This window comes from Idiotropiscis lumnitzeri, chromosome 14, assembly GCF_059441095.1.
Source record: "Idiotropiscis lumnitzeri isolate Australia: NSW breed Sydney's pygmy pipehorse chromosome 14, RoL_Ilum_1.0, whole genome shotgun sequence".
Lineage (NCBI taxonomy): Eukaryota > Metazoa > Chordata > Actinopteri > Syngnathiformes > Syngnathidae > Idiotropiscis > Idiotropiscis lumnitzeri.
Genome location: NC_142404.1, coordinates 5595037 through 5619180, shown reverse-complemented (window position 1 = coordinate 5619180; position 24144 = coordinate 5595037). Strand labels below are relative to the sequence as shown.

The window sequence follows — 24144 nt, the reverse complement described above, 5'->3', positions numbered from 1 at the left end:
CGAAAACCTAACGGGGCAAATGGAGAATGTTACCATCTAGTTTTGGTAGTGAGGCAGATGGGGTTCCGCTGCATAAAAAGGCAGAGAACGCCCTGGGAGTGATGGTAGGACTGGCGTCAAAGTCAGAAGAAATTGGCAATGGTTTCATGGACATATTTTTTTCAGATTTATCCTGATCGGAATAAAAATGCTTCATTCACCCCATTCAGAATATTCGGACCCAATCAAGCCCACTCCGATTACGATTTTTTTTATGATGATTTTAATGAGAGAGCTGGTTTATGTCAATTGAGAATCTAACCAGAGCGCATGAAAACACTTATTCCGAAATTTCGGAACACAGCGACTTTAGTATTCTTCAGTATGCGTGTTTCTGTTGCTCCCGGAAGCTAGCATAAGCAGAATGCGAAAGTCATTACGAGCGCCAGGCCGAACTGAAAAGGACGATCTGGACATTGCAGCTCCATTAGGAAGTGTTAACTGGACATAGCAGCGCAAATGAGAAAAATATGCATTGAATTTGACATAGCCAACTGTTATTGACAAAGAAGTCGCTATGGCTTCTTCTTTTTCTACTATTTCCGTTATATGTGGTCAATCTGCGCATATCAAAAAAAATATACTACTAAGTGTAAATTAGTTCAAAACGAGGGCTATTATTGCAACGATGAAACAAGTTTCATAATCGTCATTCCTTTTGCAATAGAATCACGACTTTTAAAGACTGTTATGAGTTTATTGTTGTTTTTATTTCAAAAGACACCAACTGGGTATGATGGTGCAATGCCCGACTTGGCCCTAATGCTTTTAGGCGTCACTCATAAACACGGAATGCAAAAACAATACGAGTGCAGCGCTACTTCTGCTTCTTACAGCCAGTGTATATCAACACACACGTACACACGCACGCACACACACACACACACACACACACACACATCAACTTTATTTAACCTAGGCAAAAATGCCTACAAAAACACATACACGCATACATGTGAACGGACGAGTGTGTCGTCTTGCAGCCTCGCAGACAAAGTAGACACGCTCCCTCCGGCTTCTCTCTAATGAATACTTTTTGTCTTTTAAAACAACCATTTATGTTAACTGAATAATTTCTGGCTTAAATTATACATTTTTCCCTCTGCGGTCCATGACCAAAATTACACAGAGTCCCGGCTATTTTCTGCCTGTTTGAATTGTGTCCTGCATTCTTGCGTCCCACTGGTGTATTTAAAGGCCCAGCCGAGGACCACGGCCATTCTTTAATTAGCCCAGGCCGGTAATTAAGTGGGAGATATTGTTTATTTCAATTATAAGGGTCTGAAGGCTTTTATAGCACGGATGGGCGCAGATGTGTACTTTAAGGCTTGACGTCGGTGAGCAGTGAACAGTGGTCAGCATTGTTGCAGTGCCACGTCTGACGGGTCCGTGCGGCACCATGACACTGGACATTCGACTTTTCTGGACTTTTTTTTTTTTTTTCGAAGGAAGTTACACTGTTTAATCTTTTGGTTACTGCTTTCTTATACATTATCACGATGCCCTTTACTGTGTAACTAGTTATTACTCATTCATATTTTAACCAAGTGCATCAAACATTTGTGAAGACACTCAGTTATCCGACATTCTGAACTACAAATACACACAGATACAATCTGCATTTTTGGAGGGTGTTTTAAATATTGTACAGCATTGCTACAGTGAGCGCATGGTGACACTATGCAGAACACAGGAGTTTTAACAGTAAACACACGCTGCAGTGGACACTTTGCAGTTGATGCTGTATTTTGTTTACCATTACAGTATTCTTATCATTACAGTACTTTTATCACTGTAGTATTTTCTTATCATTGCAGTACTTTTACCATTACAGTACTTTTATCATTGCAGTATTTTCTATCATTCAGTGTTTTTTTTTATTTTTTTTTTATCATTGCAGCGTTTTTATTTATTTCTCCTCTGTACCATGGACAGACATTAGGAGTGTTTCCTTACACTTGTATATGTTGTGGGACATAAGCGTGTATATACATGGGGATTTGTGTATATACGTATATGCTGTGTATATTTGCATGCTTTTTCTGAACGTCTGCTGCTAATGTTATACATTAACGGCTACATTACGCCGCCGATCTATATCTTTGCTGCTGTAACACTGCAAATTTCCCCATTGTGGGACTAATAAAGGACATCTTTGTCTTTATTTTTAGTTTGATGTGATTTGATTCGGTACTAGTGTTTACACTGTACAGCAAGCATATTGTTCTGTTCGAGTGTTCAAAAGACACTCTATTGTAACAGCAAGTCTGGACCTTGTTTTGTGTTTCAGTGACAAGACGCTGATAAAATGGAAACTGATACAGTACTGTTGCAGCGCACTTTGAAGCATTTAAACCAAGTGAATCCAACAGTGGAGTTACGTACATCAGAAAATGATGCATTTTAAAGTTTCCAGCCTCACCAAAAGGGCCCGTAACTAATGACTTGGGACACTGGGACACCGGGATTGGGATTGTGCACGTGGGCATCCATGCTGGAGCACAGATGGCACTTGGAAGGTTGCATGTGGGAAACAAGAATTTCAACTTTGAAATGTGGACAACAAGCAGACAGCGTCCTTGCTGACCAGAAATGATAAATCAATTATTAACGTACTTGGCATCACACTGGCGATGTGCACTTGTGCTGAATGTGGGTGCGTGTGTGTGTGTGTGTGCGTGTGTGGTTGCATGCCAGATGCTGCATGGACACGTCCACAGTGAGTTTTTGTGTTTGTCTGCTTATTCATGCGTTTGATTCCAACCGATTATCAGGCGTGCTGAGCGCAGGTGACAACAACTACACAAAGTCATACAAAAAGATGACTTAAGAGATGTGCTATTTCTTTTTAATTTTGTTTAAATATCATCATTTATATCCACGGTGCAACGTAGGGATACTCTATATTACATTTTGCATCATTGTGGTTGGTCAAATATGTCGTTTCACCAATGAATTTTGAGAGATTTTTTTTTTTTAATTGTACAATGACAATATAAAAATATTTTCTGAATGTTGTTGGCTAATGGACAACAGGCATTGTGACTTGTTCTTCTACACAAACAAAAGATTAAACAACCCCCCCCCCCCAAATTTGTAGCGGATGTTTTTCACAGTTGAGAGTTTAAAAAGTTCATATTGACAGTCTAAAAAAAATTTATTCTTTTTTTTCTTCTAGGGGAAAATATTTTCTGTAGTTGCAAGATAGTTTTCACTGGTTGGCTAATATAATCATAACTGAAAGAAGGGAAATACAAGTACGTACATTATTTATGGTGGACTTGATAAGATACAATTTAAATCTTTAGTTAAGTGTTACAAACAAATATTGTCTTGGTGGTCTTGTGCAGGGAGGAACTGCTATGGGTTTCAGAAAATAGTCATTTCAGTTGACATGGAGAGGCCCTAAGTGAAAGTTTTCTTCACAGCGCCCCAAATTTCTGGTGGCACCCGTGGAGCCATGTCCATCCATCCGTCTTCAATACTTCTTATTCTAACTAGTAGGGCCGACGTATTGGATGTCATTAGACTGTGCAAACATACCAAATGTTTTGCCCATAAAACTGCGAGAGGACCACTGAGGGATTTACGGGAAGAAACAAATCCAAAGAAATGAGAAGTCGAGAGGTATGCAAAAGGAGTTCGGGAAGAGAAAAGACATTTTTCTCAGGCCGGTCTGGATCTCATTTAGAGGACAGTAATGTGATTAGTTTTGTTTAGTTTTTACAGCTCTCGCCAGTGAGCGTGAGTGAGTGAGTGTGTGTGCGAGTGTGTAACTGTGAGTGCATGTGTGTGTCTATATATGCATTTATTTATGCATATGTAGACTCTCTCATGAACGCGCCTGATTTTTATAATCCTAAATCGGGCGTTCAGCATGTTGTTTGAATCAAGAGTCGTCACAACACCAGAGACAACTTCATTGGAAACTCAAACCTGACCACAGTCCAAAGGATGAAGCTGCATCTATAAAAAAATAAGTTAGTGTTGGACTGACTTCATATTTTATGAAGAACAGCCAAAGGACTATTACGAGGTTGATAAATGCATTGTTGGTCTAATTCAATTCTTAAACGTAACGGGTGCCGAAATTCAAAGAGGAGGTAGTAGCAGAATTGGGTTGACGCCTTTCTTGTAAGGCACTACTGATATGGTGTGACAGGGTCTCAGTTCGGACACACGGGCATTGTGTGACACTGCTCACGCCATTAGAGCTCTGCTGCCAACCAAATCAGCAGCACCAACTGACACATGTAAACAGCTTCTTGCTGTTTGTTGTAAAGACGTTTTGGACGGAATATTAAAGATTGTGGTTGCTCCACAATGTTGTGGGCCTCTGTTCTTGCAGTTCTTGCCATGTGCTCCACGTGATTGTATTTTTATTTTGTTTTAAACTCCGCTATATCGCAATACACCAGTAATATTGTTTAATATTACAAAAGGCAGAATAGCATTTGGAGTCCAGTAATTAAAAGTTTATTCATATTTTTATAGGAGCTTGTTGATAATCAAAACATATACCCCTCTGCTTTGATTCGTCCAGGTATTATAAAGGTGGGGAGGTGGAACCCTCTGCCTATCCATTTCCTGACAGATGCTCCAGAGGCGACCGTGGCCGACATGCTCATGGAGGTCTATCACATGGTCACCCTACGTATCCAAGTCCAAAGGTCAGAATTTTTCTTTTCATTTACGTTTAGCTTTCGTGGTCACACTCCAGCTCCAAAGCAAGGCGGTGATGTCACTGCAGCTGATTGCACATCAAGAATTGATTACCAAAGCTCAATTGAAGCCTTCACAGATTTATCTAACATCAGGCTCCTCGGAAAAGAGTGGAGCCAGTGCCCTGATGGGAAGATAAAGCCAGATAAAGTACAGATGAGAGGCGTTTTTGTTAGTATTGTCGTGGCACATACCAGCCAGGATTTGTTGACATCTTGATGCGCGTAACCGTAGCGATGGCAGAGCAGGGCACATGGTCCTGGATTAATTTATTTGAGGTTAAAAAATGGCATGTGGTACTGTCATCAAGTTTAAGGAAAAACAAAATACAAGTTCAAAATTGTTGATACTTGAATGGCATAATTTGAAGGAGAGTCACTTGATAGAAGCCGGTCATCCTTTTGGATTAAGTGTCGCCAAAAAAGGGAGAAAAAGCCAAAGAAGAGCTACATGTCTGGACAGAAGCTTCTTTTACAGCGCCTATAAAAGCTGACATTTTTCTGTGTGCCCAACATTGCGAGCACATTTTCAGTCTTTGCAATTTGTATCTGAGCCAGAACAGAGGAGGGATGCTGCCTGTGTGCACTGACGGTGCAAGCGGGGGGACCGCAGGGGCAATGGCACCCCCTGAAATATGTATAGACCCCTCCAAATGCCAGGCCAGACTCTTGGATCTTTTACAATTTTTTTTCCCTGACGTTTCCACACCATTCGCCATAGGGGACATATAAAGAATGTCTAGCGGCAATTTCTGAAGAATTTGGGGTGTTTACAAGATTTTTGTTGTTGTTGCTTTGCGGACCTCAAATCCCTGAGATATCCTTGCCCCTTCCATACTCTGCCATTAAAGCGTATTCTGCTGTGGAGTCTCTATCTAACGAGTATACGAAGTAAACTTTTCATCTATCTGCAGATGTATTTTTCTGAGGACTTTTTACTCTCACTGCCTACATTTAGAAACATATACTTTACTTTATGTTGTTTCCTTTATCAAAATAGGGTAGTTACTTTTTTTAACTTCCACAGAGGAAACAACATAAACTATGATTGAGCGCGTCAAGATGAATGATGATGCCATATATTGAAATTGTTTTGTTGTTGTTGTTGTGCCAAGTATTGCTTGTAATCAACAGTAAAATATATATTTTTATTTGCGCTCAAGCACATTTTGGAGTTTTTAGCTTTTACTGAAGTGCAGGATTCAGGATCAATACTTCAGAGTATTTTTTATTTTTTTTTCCACCAGTATCTGTACTTCTACTCAAGTACAAAGTCTGAATACTTTTACCACCTCTGACTGTTATTTTTTGTTTTGTTGTTGTTGTTGCAGTTTTTCCAAGCTTGAGGACCTTCCCTGTGAGCAATGGAACCATGCGACTGTCCGAAACGCTCTCAAGGAGCTCCTCAAGGAAATGAACCAAAGCACTCTGGCCAAAGAGTGTCCTCTGTCACAGGTTAGAAAAGAACCAACGAATTATCACCGCATCACTCGTGACAAGTTGTCTGTCTTAACGCCACACACAATTAGAAAGCTCGGAAATAAAAAATGATTAATAACTATTGCTACATTTTAATCAAACTCTGGCGTGTTTAAACTCCCCAGCTGCATGTTTAGCGCTCTTGCCGCATCATAATGGCTGCTGCGGGAGATTTACGGGTTTAAATTGAGCTCTGGTGGGGGCGTTGATGGCAGCAAGCGGATCAATTGCAAGCATATGTGTGTGCGCGTCGCTTCTCTCGCTGCTCTCTACGAGCTCAAGTTTCCACAAGTGGCTTCCAGTCATGATTACTAACTGTCTGTTTCAATTGTGTGTGTGTGTGTCACATGGCTTTTTTTTTTTTTTTTTGCGTGAATATAAACATTTGGTATCATGCCGGCTATTAATTATCTTGTCCTTTCTGTCTCACAGAGTATGATTTCGTCTATCGTGAACAGCTCCTACTATGCCAACGTCTCCACTGGTAAATGCCAAGAGTTTGGTCGCTGGTACAAGAAGTACAAGAAAATCAAAGGTACGATTGACAGCCGCAATGTGGCTTTGACCGGCAATAAGCGCAACCGAACCGACAACTCCAACACAATCGGTTTGACCTTCAAATTCTGGTTAATGTTTTTAATTTTGTTTTAGTTTAAGAACTAATGTAAATAAAGTGAATCCAAAAGGCTGTTTAAACGTCTTGGTTTCGACAGCTTATGTCTTGAGTGCCATTTTTTTGTAGTTGAATGTCATTTCAGTGCAAGAAGAAGTGACAGATTTAAGAATGTAAATCACAGTATCGTATATCGGAACAGTCACACGTCACAATACAGATTATCACTTTACAATAATCGCCCCATAGAAATGTGATCACAAATTTATAAACATTTAACAAAGCCTTTCTAAGCAGATATGATTGATTTACAGCAATTTTCAGTATGAGAAGCTTATTATGCAGCAAGGTAAAGTTCATGAAATTCTGACTAGCTGATCCCAATTGCAAAGTTTGAGAAGTATTTATGACGTATGAAGTCCGATGACCTATGAAGACAGTATAGGCTAAAAGTTATATATCTTAAAAAAATGTTATTTTATTTTATTTTCTAGAATTTGCAGAGGTAAATGTCTGTAAAAGTGGCTTGCAATTCCCCTAAGAGCAATCATTAATAGTTATACAATAAATTTAAGTGCATACCTTAAAGCCACAGAAAATGCAAAGGAAAAAAAGGAGACTAAAGTTTTGGAGATTTTCAGAAATCAGAAATCAAAAAGCACTTCATTGTATATTGGGTTCGACAGCTTATGTCTTAAGTGCCATTTTTTGTAGTAAGATGTCATTTATATATAATACGTAGTAGATTGGTTTACTTTACAATTTATATATCATAGATCCATGAAATGAACCCTTAATTTTCTTCTTGTCTGCGTTTGCTTTGAGCAGTGGACTACTTGGAGAAGATGTGGTCAGGGCGAGATCCTGCTGACATCAAAAGTAATCAGTCTTCTTTATTGACCACAACAAAATCTTTACGTCAACAACTTACAGTTTGCTCTGCTCTGCAGTCGAGCGAGACAACATGGCTGACTTCTGCATGCTGGGCCAAAGACCACCTCCTCATTTGGCCGGCCTGGCGCAGCTCGGTCACCTGGGCGGCGGAAGCCCTCTCCTGAAGGCGGGATCCGGAGATCCGCAAGCCCCGTCACAGCCTCCTCAGCAGCCTCCTCTCCCCCAGCAACAGCCTTCGCCGCATGGCCCCCTCCACCACAGTCCCCCTCTCCACACAGGGCAGGTGCCCGCACCGCCGCCACCCCACCCGCCCGGCGCCCTCCAACCCCTGCTGGGCCCAGGTGGGCTACTGTCGCCTCAACTTTCCCCACAGCTGGTACGCCAGCAGCTTGCCATGGCCCACCTCATCAACCAGCAGATCGCAGTCAGCCGGCTGCTGGCCCACCAGCACCCGCAGGCCATCAACCAACAGTTCCTCAACCATCCACCCATTCCGCGGGGTTCCTCCAAAGTAGGCGGTGACCATCCGGGAAGCAACCCCTCTGCCTCTGAGGTTTCTTCTGAAATCTACCAGCAGGTCCGAGATGAGCTGAAAAGAGCCAGCGTCTCCCAGGCTGTGTTCGCCCGGGTGGCCTTCAACCGCACACAGGTATAGAAACAGGAAGTGGAATGAATTGTCAAAGTGAATCTTCTCATTGGTTCTGATCACACCAAAGAGCACAGTTATATCAATACGGGAAAAGCGATAAGTGCTGTACCCAATTTTGTCATAAACACAAAATTCTTTACGCAGGGTTGGCCTCATTTGCAGACACCCACCTCAAAGGTATTTTCAGCAGTAATAGCAGTAGCATGGCGGGGTAGCTTGCCGGCTCATTAGGCCTCTTTTTTTTTTTCACATCGCAGGGGCACAAGCACCTGATGCATCCAAGGCTACGCTAAACACTTTACAGCACGCCCCACTAGATCAATGTAATGATCGCTCGTAGTAATTAATAAAAAAAAGTACTGTACTTTTATGGTATAAACAATTCCATCTAATGTTGACCAAACTTATAAACAATGTAAGAAGATACACACAGGAATAAAATTGTCGGTACTCCTCAATTAATAAAAAAAAGAAAAAAAAAAACTCAGCGGACACACTTAAAATAATGATGAAAATTGGATAAAAATCAACCAATGAAAATCAGACATTGCATTTAAATTGAGGTTCAACAGAATTATTTTTAAAAAATGGCACTGGCCTGGACATGGAAACATGTTCAACGAAGGTGTGTGCTTTAAGTAGCATCACAGGTGTTTTCAAACTAGTAATCAGTCAGTCCTCATATTTTAAGGATTACAAATAGTCACTACGCTGTTTGGTGACATGATGTGTACAACACTAAATATGGACCGGAGGAAGCGAATCCCCCCATAAACTGGGATGCTACTACTTCCAATTCTAATCAACTGGCAGGTAAATGAGCTTTTACCTGCCGGTTGAGTAGAAGCACCTGAGTTTTTTTCTTTCTGGACCCAGATTTGACAACTCTGTGCATAAATACAGGGTTTGTATACTTAAGTAGATTGTTTAAGTTTATGTACTTGTATATTTATTTCATGAGGCATTTATATTCGATAAAGAGACACACAACCATTCACACCGTCACAGCTGAATATACAGCTACACCACTGTAACAAATGTCTCGTCAACTCAGGGTCTGCTGTCGGAGATCCTGAGAAAGGAGGAGGACCCTCGCACGGCCTCGCAGTCGCTGCTGGTCAATCTGAAGGCCATGCAGAACTTCCTCAACCTGCCCGAGGGCGAGCGCGACCGCATCTACCAGGAGGAGCGGGAGCGCACCATGAACCCTACGGTGGGCCTTCCTGCCTCCAACTCATCCAACCCCGGTGCTCCACGCCTCTCACAGGTACAAAGCGCACAGGCTGAATAAGAACTTCATGGCGCCGCACGCACTCCATTAATGCATGCTGTGTATCCTGTGTGTGTGCTTAGAAAGTGTGGGAGAGGAGCTTGGATGAGCAGATAACACCTGATACCTGGGCCTCCATTTGGAAGAACAAGAATAAGTTAGCCAACTCTGTGAGTTCTCTGTAATCTTGCATATCGTGTATATAATGGGTATGTCTACTGGGTTTTTTTTCAAACAAATTCCACATATAATGGAACGACAACTTCAAAGATATCACGGGAGCTTATTGTAAACATAAAGGAAGTAATAGAGCATTTTCAGCGATAAGACTTCTTAACTCTGATGCGGTGTGGGCTATTATTTATTATGTCTGTGTCAAATTATCTCAGTATCTGGAATGTAAACGAGCCTCGTCCGTGCACGTCTTTGTAGAGGACTTCAAAACAACGCGAGCGGCCTGAGAGCTTGCAGCGCTCAGAAACAAGCAAACAGCGAAGGCATAACACAAGTGCAACAGCTAAATGGCTTTGATCTGTAAACTGTGAAACACTCAAACTGTTCTTTAGATGTCTAATTTAAAAGATTATATTGAAAAAAGCAATACCATATTTGGTTCATGTTTAGATCTCAAGTGCCGTAAGCAACATATGTCAAAAAAACATGTTGAATCAGCATTTTAAGACAACAAACATTGCACTCAAAAGAAAAGCTGGATAAGCTGGATACAAACAAGGTAGAAGGGTTTTCCCCGTTGTACAATGATCTCTGTATACTGTAAAAGATTTGGATTCAAGAAAAATTACTCTCCAAAAAAAACAAATATAACTCAAATTATTCTTATTTTCCTCAAATTTTCATTGTTTGGGTTTCTCAGAAAAAGACAAAACAGCCTTTTTTTTTCGATAACAGGATTCCGTCGAGATTTCAAAATGTATTTTACAGTTAACTTTATTGTTCATTTACATGCAAGAGGCACCGTTCCATTTTTTGCCCGTGTTGATTGGAAAAAAATCCCCAAACAACCTGTGACCTATGTTGTGTGCACAAACAAATATGGATCACGTTTCAAGTGGGATACAGCCATTGCTATAAGGCTATGCTAGCTTGTATTGGCAATTCAAATTTCCTTATACCTGCATCAAAATCTTACCGTCACATTTCGTCTCTCCAGCCAAAGCCAACAGGTCCTGTGTCTGACCTACCAATCAAGCTGGAATCGCTGGTCAACATCACGTCGGGAATCTATGACGAAATCCAGCAGGAGATGAAGCGGGCCAAAGTGTCCCAAGCGCTCTTTGCCAAGGTGGCTGCCAACAAGAGTCAGGTGAGGGAACACAGAACACCACCACCCCTGCAAAAGAGGCAACATACGTAGTGCTATGTGTGAAATTCACAAATTTGGCTAAACTTTATAAACATAACAACCTCATAAAACACCGCTGTTTAATCACGAGTGACAGGCATGTGGCTGCTCGCCATTGCCTTCGCAATCATTCACACGTTCACACTTTCTGAACTGAATTACCTGCACAGAAGTAAGGAGATTGAACTACAGTTCTATCACTGACTCACTGCACATATGTCAAATGCGCGATACAAAAAAAATTCTTAATGCGGGCCTGAGCTGGGAAACCACATTTCTGCTTAGTGATCCATATGACCGTCTCGTTTAATGCTGGCTGCGACATGCTGAAGTAAGGTGTGCTGATCATGTAGTCCCAAGTCGAAGATTCTGATGAGATATAAGGTCGAACTCCACTTTTTTGCATGGAAGGACAATTCAGCCATTCAACCAGTAGGACAGTCGCGTGTAAGGGCTATCAGGCACAAGATGGTGAAGGGCTGATATGCACTTTCTATACAGTACGTGCATGCTTGTGCTCGTGGGTGTGCGCAAGGTTGGTGAGGTCCCCCAGGTCGGGGTGGGAGTTGTTGGGTGGGGGCGGAGGCGGTCACAGTTCAGTGCACCCATCTGGTGCAGCTGGCCACCAGGACAGTGCGAGCAGCAGCAAGAGATGATCAGGCTATTAGCGTCGCACGCTGCCTGAGGTGGCGGCTTGAACACAACAGCTGGTGTCACAAACAGAGCCAGTCTAGCAGACATAATTTAATCTTCTCCATCTCCATTTCTGGATGTACAGCTAACTTACACAATCTGCACAATTTTAAGCGTATTTCTTTTGTCATTGGTTTGCTTTTTACCATCATTGCACAGCTACTTTCCTTCTGAGTTGGCGCCTCATGTCAGTGGGGGCTAAGTATTAAATAGAAATACTTTGTTTCTGTACTTTATTTCCATTTTCATTATGCTTCCGCTGCTTTTTTTCCTTTTCCCATTTGAAAATCTTCAATACGAGAGAGCAGAGCTGGGCACTTGACCTACCTTTTTTTGCTGGTCATTCCCCGGTCCTACGGCCGCAATCTGGCTAGCCTTCCGACCTCAACCCTCCGACCTTATTTATAAAAATTGTCGCCGCCGACCCCAACCAAAAAAAAAAAAAAAAGTCTCCATGTATGACGCCACCACGGGAAAGATGCTGATTTTATTTGGCTCTTTCTTCTTCGTCTCATTCTTCTTCTTTCCTCCTCTCCACGAACGTGCCAATGTCGATAAAGTAAGCCAATCTCACGCTCATCGTGCTGCCAACTGTACTGCTTTATTCAACCTCTCTGTCGCAACTATTCCGCGTCGCACCTAGAACAACATAACATTTCACTCACCCCGTAACATGAGCCAATCATCTTTGTGTGAACTTCAGGGACCACACGAAAAACAAACTCAAAGAATTGAACCCTTTCTTAAAATTTGTCAACACCACCAACCCCCCCGGCCCCAAAAATGGATGTCAGACCGGACGGGGATGGACTGCCCAGCTCTGCGAAAGAGATCCACTTGCCTGAAGCTATATGTCCTCAAGAGCTCCTCTCATATTGGTCATTTAAGTTGAAACAATGTTTAAATTCTTTCACATGACTCTGCCTTAGTTTTTACCTCACCCTACATCCGGTGCACCTGTGTCTGTCCTCACAGGGTTGGCTGTGCGAGCTGCTCCGCTGGAAGGAAAACCCCAGTCCAGAGAACCGTACCCTGTGGGAGAACCTGTGCACCATCCGGAGGTTCCTTGCGCTTCCGCAGACCGACAGAGACCTGGCGTACGAGGAGGAGTCACGGCACCATCACAGCGAGAGGCTACACACTGTCCTCCACCTGCCGCAGGACACACAGGTACCAAAACTGTCTTCAAATGTCATTTGGCTCCAGTGCAGTGTCCTTAGAAAGCACACACGTCCTTATGCAGAGCTTCGTTGAGACTCAATTCAGTGTTATTTATGTACCAGCAGTAAACACAGCCAAAAGGAACCCAGGTCCAAAAATAAACACTGCCTTCAAATATGTTCACTTGAACTTGGTGCAATTGTTATTATATATGAAGACCGTCTTTAAGACTTTTCGCTCGTTGTTACTTACGCATTTGTTTTTATCCCAGTAATAAACCACATCCCGAGAAACACAAGTACAAAACCAGATGCCACCCTCCAATGTGTCATCATCATTTTGGTTTGACGCAGTGACTTTAACACACTTGAACGTGTTCATCTCAAGACTTTTCAGTTGAGGGTCATAATCTTTCATCCTGGCAGTAAACATTGGTCCAGACACATATATACAAAAGCTTCCTTTAAATGTGTTGTCATTTGGTTTCAGCTCAATTTATGGAGATTTTTCTTTCATGCTCATTATCTTTTGTCCCAGCATTTAACATTGACACAGACATACATGGACAAAATCACACACTGCCTTCAAGACCTTTTATTCATGTTCTTGTTATGGGACCACTTAATTGAGGCCCATAAAGGACATTGCTTGTGTTCAAGCACTGATGGTAATCTTTTAGTTCCAGAAACTACAATGAAATGTAACTCTGTGTGGAAATGTGGCTATTGTTACATTCCCATTAGTTTTTGTCTCGACAGAGTGAAGAATGAAGAGTGGTGGCACAACAGGAAATGCCACATTAGATTTTGAGGAGCTCTTAAAGAGGGAGACAATGTGTACATGTTTACCCTTAAGTTCTGACTTCAAACACCAAGACTAGTTAGTAGCAAGTCTAAAGAACATGGAGAGCTTTTTAGACCCTCTCAACTAATTTAATTGTAATCCTTGCCTGTAACTTGTCTTCAAACACTTTTTCGTGAAATTCAACTCAAGGCGAGACAATTAGCTTTATGGATGAACTGTGTGCGGGTTTTTTTTTTTTTTTTAATTAATGAATATGTTCTGCCAAATAGAAGAACATCAATGAATAAATCAATGCACACCCCCAAAAAAAACACACACCAAAAAAATAAGAAAGCAAGCAGTTAATTACATAGAAGATTGAAGTGGTTTTACCTCATTTAAAAAATAAATCACAACAGAACCTTTTAAGTCAAGCACCCTTCAGAAATTGACCACTGACTTTGCGGAAAAGTTGAACTTTTTTTGTATTTTGCTTTTCCTTTGTTTGTTGTAACACCAAAACAAGGTTCCGCCTCGACAAGTGAAGAAAAGACGCCTATGGAATTGAAAGATGTAAGGCTAACGTAATAAGTGTCACTTTATGTTAAAAAATGAACCGTATTTAATTTTAAGCCTTTGGTTGTTTGTTCCTTTTAATACGAACAGCTGTTAACTTGAATGTTAAATGTTACTCACAACAATGCCTGAAGAGCAAATTAAGTTTTTATGACGGGGACAGTTTGGCCCTTAATTATTTGCTTTGTGAATTCCAAATAAAGCTAATGTCAGGGAATGTATCTTTTAATATCAAACAATACTTCTCATAGTAATAATTAGTCGCACGGGGCACCATGGTGTACTACTGGTTAGTATGTCTGACTCACAGTTCTGAGATTTAGGGTCTTGAAAGTCAGCTGTGGCGTTCCTGTTTGGAGTTCATTGGAGACATTGAATATTTGTGAGAATGATTGCTTGACTGGCAACCTGGGTGCACCCCACTTTGCTTCCATAGTCTGCTGGGATATGACACAGCTCCCCGAAAGCCTATTGATGACAAAATGGATGACTTTTTGTTAACTCGTTAACAGAGTGCTCGTCAAGAGGAGGAAAAAAAGCACTATACTTGTTGCATGCTTGTATCTGGGATTGGTTGAATTGGTGGAGGGCACTGGAGGCGGAACTTCCACCTGCCAGCACAAAGACTTTCCGCTCACAGGACACGAGACAAGACTAAAAAGCAGATTAACTTTCGGGTTCACATATATACTGCGGCAGTAGAGAACGCACCTGGAGTGAATAACATATTTGCTGTAATGTCTTATTGGGATCAAAGATCCAATCGATGATGTCATCGATCATAATGCAAATTATGACATTGCAGTCGATCATCGATTTTGCATGAAATGTAAAATATCCACCAGTCGATCAGATCGGTGTCAAGTCCAATTTGTACCGTTATGTGTCACCACTGGTGTTAATCCTCCTGAAGGCTGATAGTGCTTGCCCTCACATTGCCTGAGGAAAATGTTATCCCTTCAAAGTACACCACATGTCATGACTCAGCATGGAAATGGCGAGCTTTGTATTAAAGACTAATGGCGGGAGAGGAAGGAAGCTGCGGTGGCACCGTGATGACATTCCTTTTGCACTCTTAAAATACTTTTAGAGCCCCCTAATTTCCCCCACCCACTGCCACATGTGGTGAAGGGCTGCTGACTTATTAATGGCAAATGAGGTGCGCGTCAGTGTATATTTAATACATCTAAATTTATATAGGACACATGCAAAAATGTCTTCATGGGAGGTGAACACAAAGCCACCACACGTGTGTCCCATGTGTCACACACATACTGATAGTTTTGAGAGCTCCTTTGTCTTCGGACAATGGGAGAGCAGGCACACAATGCTAAATTAAAAATGGATGTACAGTGGAGCCACACGCACACAACCACGCACACACGCACACATGTGTTTTTACATTAGCGTGCACTTTTTGCTTCATGTTTGTGGGGCATTGGGATTTGGTGTCTATTAGGTGGGCAGGTGAGCGTGCGTATGTATTTGTGATGAGTGTGTGTTTTTATGAGAGCCCCCTCCCCTGCAGCCTCACATTTCTTCACAAGTGACACAGCCCCCGTTCTCGCTGTACAGCTTTTTATTCATATGGCGTTTGCAGTTAAGTGCGTCCCACAGCTAATTTGGCACAGCCTGCCCTTATAAATAATTTCTTTATTGTCTTTGCTAAATTGATTTCCGCTGCAAGACTGTGTATATGTGTGTGCGAGTGTGTACGTGTGTGTGTGACGGTGCGTGTGTGTCGAGGCAGCTCGAACCCCAGGAGTCTAGGACTAGAACAAGAAGAAAAAATTCCTGGGCACACTGTCCCCTCCGTGTGTCTGAATTTAATAGAAAAAAAAAAATAGCATTTTCTCTCCCTACCACGCCCTCCCTTTTTCTTTTTGGTTTTGCCATGTTGTTTGATAAATACTGATTCTCCAAATGATGAATGTGGCACAGCATCTCATTGTTATATAGCATTTTTGTAGAATATGATGAGTTCTATAAGTGAGAATTGATAGTGTTCATATTAGAAAGATGACCCACGTTATTGTTGCAATCCCTCTGTTAATGAAAGAAAAAAAGAATAAAAGAAAATAATAATAAAAGAAAAAACTGATGAGTCATCATAAATAATAATGAAATGAGAATGAAAATAAGACATTGCTCTTGATCTGTGGTTCAACAGAATCACAGTATTTAAAAAATAAATAAACTCATGAAACAGGCCTGGACAAAGATGATAGTACTCCTAGAAAAGATTGAAAACAATTTGACCATAGAGATATGAGACCAAGGTGTGTCCTCACAAGCGTCTTCAAACTTGTGAGCAGTTAGTCGGCCTATTTGGTATGTAAACGAAACATTAGAAGGAAAATCATAGCCAAGCATGTTAAAGATAGAGGCTGGAAGAACATCTCCAAGCACGTTTAAGGGCTAAAAGACCATCTGTACAAAATCATGATACGCCTAGAAACAACAATATAGCTAAAGGCTACAAGACCATCTCCAAGCAGTTTGATGTTCCTGTGACTACAATTGCACATTTACGATCTACGGGACTGTAGGCCAACCTTCCAGGATGTGACCGTAGCAGGAAATTTGATGACAAATTGAACAGGTGGATAATATGAATGGGAACAAAAGAGCCCAGAACAACCGCCAAATGAAATCTAAGGTGAATCCCAAGGTCAAGATACAACAATATTAGATCACACGTGCCGTCATTGTTTGAGCTGAAGTTGACTGCATGGGAGATGACCAAGGACACCCCTTTTGAAAAAGAAACATTAAAATATTATATAACCTTCATATTGACAAGCCACAAGTCTTCTGGGAATATCTCCTGTGGACAGACGAGACCAAACTGGAACTTTATGGCAAGGAACATGAGCTCTTTGTTCACAGACACAAAGATTCAGTATACCAAGAAAAGAACACTGTCCCTACTGTGAAACATGGAAAAGGCTCTTTTATGTTCTGGGGATGTTTTGCTACATCTGGCACAAGGTGTGTATAATTTGTGTAGGCTACGATGGAACAAGGTATTTTAGGGAAAAATGTGCTGCCCAGTGTCAGAAATTTTGGCCTCAGTCACAGGTCGTGGGTCTGAGAACAGGAGAATGACCCAAAACACATAATAAAAAAAAAAACCATTGCGCTATTCTGAAGTGGCCTTGTATGAAACTTGCTCGAAATCCGACTGAGCATCTGTGGGAGAAGCTTAAACGTGTCATCTGGCGAAAGTACCCTTCAAACCAGAGACAACTGGAGCAGTTTACTCATGAAGAATGGGCCAACATTATTACCATTGAAAGTTACAGAAATTGTTTAATTGCAGCAATTGCCTCCAAAGGTTGTGAAACAAAATATTACGTTATTTGGTACCACTTTTGTCCAGGGCTGTTTCATTAGTTTCCTCTTTTAAGATAATTCTTTTGAACCACAATCCAAACACAAGCCAACATTTTTTAAAAAATGAACAAATATGTTTATCTTTAGATGCCCAATATACGAAAAAAAAAACAAGATTCCAAAATTCCGTATTGCGCAAGTTTTTGTGGATCAAACTGAGAAACCAAAATTAAAAATATCTCAAAAACCTGATGGGCTTGATAAAAATCTGATTAAAAAACACTTTCAGTGACACAAAAAAAAAACATCTCAGATTCAAATTTGCTTTTGAACAATGTTATTTATCCACAAACTTTACAGCTAAAAATAAACATTGTTGACTTCAACTTTCTGGTGGCCTCTAGCAGGGAAGAGCCTGCTTTTTCTGGAGAATGGGGGGGTGCAAGCCACAATTAACGCAACCATTTAATTGCAGATAAATGGAATGAATGCCACACACTCACACAAACGCTTTGAATTAAAACGAAACGCTTAGAGAGCACCCATGCACTCAGCTCCAATGCCAGCTTGTCTCAGTAACATAGAATGTGAACTGTTTTTTCCTCTAAAGAATCATTTCACAATAACAGAGGAAAGTGCTGTGACTCATCTATCCTCACGCACACACACTCACACACACGCACCCATACGCGCACACACACACACATAAAAGTGAGCAAACAAAAAAACACTCTCACTGATAACAGGATGTCTTAAGTCAAGCACAAAACTAACAGAAAAGGGATTTTTCTCTTCTTCATTACAAATTTATCTCTGTGTTAATGGCGTCTCTGGTGGTGGCACGTGTGCACCTCCCAGCCCCCCACCTGACAGGGCGAGGGCTCATTAAGGAGAAGATGAATATTTGATGTTTTATAATTCTTTTATCGTTCTACGCTGTAATTTGCCTCAATTTACAGGAAACTTGATTTTCATAGCCATGTATTTGAAGAGAAGAGCAGGCACAGTGGTGGGTTGGACTAAAGTGAGAGGTTCAGGAAATAAATACTTGGAGAATATCACGCTATGAGAACTGGATTTTTGAAAGACTGTTGTCGTGGTTCAGTAAGTTCTTGAGTGTATTGTTTTGCTTTGAATGTCACTGAACGAGTATGACAGTCAAAAGTAGGCCTGAAGGGGGATTCTGAAAACCCAAATATACAGCAGTCCTAAAATTACATGAGTCAGTCGCAAAATCATCAAAATCCTCATATGGGCCTGGAAGCATTCTTGAAACCATTGCTGGTCAAAATAGTCAATAAATCATCACATCAAATTGTTTTTGAACGTGCATACCTAAATACAGACGGACGCCGATTTTGGGGACGGAGGATGAGAAGTTTGTGTGTTGTTATTTTTTTTTTTTTAAAGGTCTGACTAAGCAAGGACAGAAGTGGGTTTTCGTCCGTCCCAGTAACATCCCGAACTGGGTCAAGTACCGCGGCTATAGAATTCAAATATTTGGACTCGGAGGAGAATTCAATCTTGTAATGCTGTTGTGAGTACTGGCCCTTTAACTGAGAAAGAGAGAGAGCAAGAGTGGGACAGCGAGAGAGCGGGACTCGAAGTTGGCAAAAAAAAAAAAAGAAGCGATACGCGCAGTGTGTGAAGAAGCAATTGATAGCCAAAATAAACAACTTAAGTTGCGCTTATTTTGAGCTAAATGATGAAGTGCAATAAATACAGCCATGTTTACAGTGCGACCGCGGCCCGAGCTCAACCGTAAATTTGCCTCGTTTTAGAAAGGTTCCGGTACGCTCTGTAACGCTAGCTGCGTTCTGCATTGTTTGGGGAAAAGCAGCGTCTACTAGTAGATACCTATTTAATAAGATGGAAATCCGTGGCTATTGGTCCGTTTTATGGCTAAATTTAGCTATTGTGGCTTTTAATCAGGCGTGCATTGAAGTCTGGAAATTGCAGTAAGTGGATTTCAATAAGAAATTAGCCAACTAATGAGCTTTAAATAATGTTTACGACTGATGACACCTCTGCCGTTAGCTTCTCGTCATGGACGGACACCTTTTTTTGTACTGGCAAAATAGTGTGGGCTACATGCAAATGCCACTGTGCCAATGCGACAAATACAGTAACACTATTTATATAAATATATATATCGATATCCATCCATCCATCCATCTTCTGTACCGCTTCTCCTCACTAGGGTTGCAGGGGGTGTTGGAGCCTATCCCAGCTATCTCCAGGCAGTAGGCGGGGGACACCCTGAACTGGTTGCCAGCCAATTGCAGGGCATATAATAATAAAACATATAACATCCATGTCCATGTAATAAGATACTGATAAAAAAAAAATCCAATCTAGGAAGAAGACAAACTATACTTCTGACAAGAAAAAGTAGATTTAAAGATTATGTTCCTCTAGATAAATGGATTCTGCGCTTATTTTGAGAATTGAGGTGTAAAAAGTGGGCATAAAGAAGGAGGAGGCATTAATGCCGAGTTCCTGGCATCATCCAGTTTGAGTTGGCTGAGCTTGACAGAGGCCTTCTTCAACTAATCATTCACGATGCATTAGAAGTGAGCAGAAACGGAGGAGGGGCGGGGGAAAGTTTTTAAAGGAATTTCTCAACATCTAAATATGTCACTTTCCGTTAAAGAAGGCGAGCACAAGCCAGGGAGGGAAAATATAAACAGACCAAATTCCTGTAAACTGACCACCCCCCCTCACCCTGCGATTGAAACCGAAACCTGCCCTCACGATTATTGAAGTAATACCCTGTCATTATTGAAGAGAGAATGACTATTATCTTTACGTGACTCCTTTAATTTTAATGCGCCGCAGATTTATAGCTGGACATTCCAGTGGTGGAGGACCCCGCCCTGCTCTTAAAGTGACACGACCACAACACGCCGCCACCTTCTGACAAACAAGCCAAGTCTCGCAACACTTGATCCTGGAGCTGTCGGAACGGCAAATGCGTTCACAATTCCAGGCTCATTTTTCTCCGCTTACAATAATTTTCTCGACATGCAACTTTCACAGGCTGAAAGCAAATTCTTCCAAACTTCTTAAAGCATATGTACATATGGTGTGCGTTTTTATACCGACCGACCTCACTCGATGAGCTTATGGTAGAGCAGCTTATTTGGCACTGTTCTCTTGGGTAGTGGTCCCTAATGTTTTGCACCACAGCCCATTTTTACCTAAAGCACTTAGAGGTGGGGGTGGGGGGTGTGGTTGCCCTTGCTCCTCTCTGGAATTGTAAATTCTTGCGTTGAGCATGCTCAAGCACAGTGGTCCTCAACCACTGGTCTGTCACCCGGCCACTTGGTACCAGGGCGCAGAGATAAAGATATGAAACAAAAAAAGCTTGTCACAGGTTGTGTGAGCGGCAATGTCCATCAGAAAACTTGTTGACAAATTTTGGTGTTGTCTTATTTTTTATTTTTTTATTTCACATACATGCTAATATTTGGATAATACAATTGAGGAGTAATTTTTAAAACGGCTCAAATCAATTTTAATCATTCTGAAAAACATTAATATTAATCGGTTGAAGAAATAATTGCTTCAGTCGCAGCAGATAGTTTAGGCAAGATGTTCTATTTTTTTATTATTTTATTTTGTGCTTATTTCATTTTGTGCTCTGGTGATCAAAACTACGATATGGAGTACCTCAAGGATCTAGTCTTTGACGTCCTCTGTTTGAGCAAATTGGTATGGCGCAAAGTAAAAAAAAAAAACACACACACACACACGAAGAATGCCGCTCACATTAGAAATTAAACGTTTTGTTAAGTTAGTTTTGCTGGGCTTCCTCTAGTTGCTATGATGAAGTAGTTCCAATAACAAAAACAGAGTGCCTGTGTATCCATGAGGAAAAAATGTCATAATACTCTCCTCTCTAATTTGGAATCTACCAAATTAACAACAAATCCATTTAATTCCTTCCTCAGATTCAGTACTTTTTTTATGGATGTCATTTAATCATCAGCCTGTCACTTTGAATGAGTTAAAATTGTAATAATTGAGAGACGTCTTAAGTTGGTGTTTGACTAGAATTGCCACCCTTCATCACATTAGGTCAAAGGTATAATGGATACATGGTAGTTAGACTGTCCATTCGTCAAGCAGGTTAATAGTGCGTGGCATTCTGTGGACTGTGAACGCCCTCGCTTCACCCCGAGAGCCGTGGCTACTGTGTGCTCAAAGAACAGGCTAACAATAGAGTCTGGTGTGAAAAAAACTGTCTTCTGGGTCTCATTTCTGTGATTTTCTGCAGGCTGTAGTCTTGATCAGGGGTCATTGCGCCCCATTGATTAGCTCTTCTGCCTTTCTCGGCAGGCGCTCCACAGACCACCCCCAATCCAAATCAAGGAGCACCGTTCGTCGCCCATGCGAGAGGACATGTTATCGGTGGAGGAGGGCACACAGACTTTGGTAACGGCCCCTGGAAGTGTACAGAGCACCACTGGTAGCTCTGGCAGCAGCAAGAAGCCAAGATTGCGCACAAAGGTATAGTTTAAATAAGCCTTTTCCACAAATCTTTTAAGTTGTGCACCCTGTCGTATAGTTTATCATTTGCCAGGTAACAATTTTGGAATCCATGGTATAGCGCTAAAAACATATCATTTGACTAAATATTCTCTCCCAATCCATGCATTTTAGATCTCTCTGGAGGCATTGGGCATCCTGCAGAGCTTCATCCAGGACGTTGGACTGTATCCAGACCAAGAGGCCATCCACACCTTGTCGGCACAGCTGGACCTGCCCAAGCACACCATCATCAAGTTTTTCCAGAACCAACGTTATCACGTCAAGCATCATGGCCGCCTCAAGGAACTTAGCGAGGGGGCTACCGCCAGCGGAGGCGTGGATGTCAGCGACTATCGGGAAGAGGAGTTGCTCTCTGGCTCAGAGGATCCGGAGTCCAGTGAGGACGGGGCGGAGGAAATCTATCAGTCTGAAGGGAGTGGTAGTGGAAGCACAGGAGGACTGAACCAGCCTCAAGCATCCTCCAACTCTAGCCTGGGGTCCTCCGGGAACAACTTGGCCCAGGAGGAGGGCAAGGACAAGAGTTACCCCCGACCAGGTGGCCCCCTGGCTCCAGGAAGCTCCTCATCAAGTCCCAGAGAGCAGCCCGACTATCAAAGGTAGAGACGACCAAACACAATATAGAAAAAGCAAGGAAAGGACAATGACTGAAAACTGATTAATGTATTGATAAATGGAGTATGGTATAAATGTACAGCTGAAGTAGGCACAGGAATCATAAACCACTGTCCAGACATTTCATGATGACAATCTTGGACTTGCTTTTTACTTTGGCCACAAAAGAACGATTTGGTGGGCCTTGTGTAAATGTGAAACATCTCAATTGCTCAACTAAAGCTGCTCGTGTGGTCAATTTACTTCAGAATAACTCAAGAGCTTCTCGAAATGGTTTGGCAGGGTAGGATCAGCTCGAGCCAAAGACAGTTGCATTCATCTCTTGAGTCTGAGCAGCACAGTGACGTTGGACCCTCGGAGTCGAGGAGCGACTCTCGTGGACTTGGGCCAATCGGAGCCCTCTCGTTAAAATCTCAGGATGGACACTTGTGTTGCAGTTGCTGTTCCTTAGCCTGAGAAGACCAACCAATCATCCCGCGTCGCCCTCGAGATTCCCTTACGAGTCCTATCCAGCACTTATGAATATTTTGTGGATGTGATGTACCCCTTGCTTAGCCTCCCCCTCTAACCATATGCTGTCAAGTCTCACCAAGCTGTGAGCTTAATAAAGAAACCACAAGGGGACACCATGGACTGTTTTGCAAGGGCTCCAAATTCAAGAAGGATGTGGCTCAGAGACACTCAATTCCATGCCTTGAACCTTGCACGCTGCCATCCACATGTGTGGCAAGAAGATAATCCCCCCCCAGCCTCCCTCTACCGAATAAAAAAACAAAACAAAAAAAACTGAGGTACTCGTGCAAAGATTCAGCAGCCAAGCAATCAGTCACTTTACGAGCCGTATAGTCTATCTCTTCCATCGCACCCTCTCACCCCACCTTTTCCCCCCTCTAATTGGTGCCCACGGTCTTGTCTAACCACACCTCCCCGCACTTAAACCTCACCAATCCTATTTATTGCTATCTTTATCTATGATTATTATTGTCATTATTGTGATTATTGTTGTAATTATGGTTAGGATTGTTAAGTGCTATTTCTAATTTTTTATGGCTTTAAACAGGGCTGGTTATTTTGATAACAAGATGCACGGAGGGTGGAAAATGGAGAGAGGATTTTAAAAAGAAGCAGTTACTGAGTCCGAAAAAAAGGCCCTGTCATGTGTTATTATTTTTTTTTTTTCAGCAGCAGCAGCAACGTCCACAATAGAAACTTTAAAAACAAAAAAAAGAAAGAAAACAAAAAGGGAAATTGTGCTTTACCTTGCTGCATTTGATGACAATCTACACTTTTTTTGAGCCATGACAGAAACGTGGCAAATCTATTTCTATTCTGTCTGTAGATTCCCAAAGTGGGATGAATTATCAGTGTATGTCTGTTTTTAATTTTCTAGAGCAACTTTTA

At 41.7% G+C, this 24144-nt stretch overlaps 1 protein-coding gene across 3 annotated transcripts in view; it reads left to right on the top strand.

The window, feature by feature from the left end:
- Positions 1-23874, top strand: part of satb2 (SATB homeobox 2) — a 38043-nt gene extending 14169 nt beyond the window's left edge. Inside the window, exons 4-15 of one of the 3 annotated variants that reach the window (XM_088315562.1) lie at positions 4583-4709; positions 6092-6215; positions 6672-6774; positions 7681-7731; positions 7803-8395; positions 9450-9662; positions 9749-9835; positions 10837-10989; positions 12697-12891; positions 21919-22089; positions 22243-22727; positions 23026-23874. In XM_088315562.1, coding sequence (XP_088171688.1) covers positions 4583-4709; positions 6092-6215; positions 6672-6774; positions 7681-7731; positions 7803-8395; positions 9450-9662; positions 9749-9835; positions 10837-10989; positions 12697-12891; positions 21919-22089; positions 22243-22727; positions 23026-23152 — 2429 coding nt within the window. In that variant the 3' untranslated portion in view covers positions 23153-23874. Of the gene's footprint in view, positions 1-4582; positions 4710-6091; positions 6216-6671; positions 6775-7680; positions 7732-7802; positions 8396-9449; positions 9663-9748; positions 9836-10836; positions 10990-12696; positions 12892-21897; positions 22090-22242 lie in introns of all 3 variants that reach the window. The other 2 variants (XM_088315561.1, XM_088315563.1) reach the window with 2 other exon arrangements.
- Positions 23875-24144: the final 270 nt, after the last annotated feature.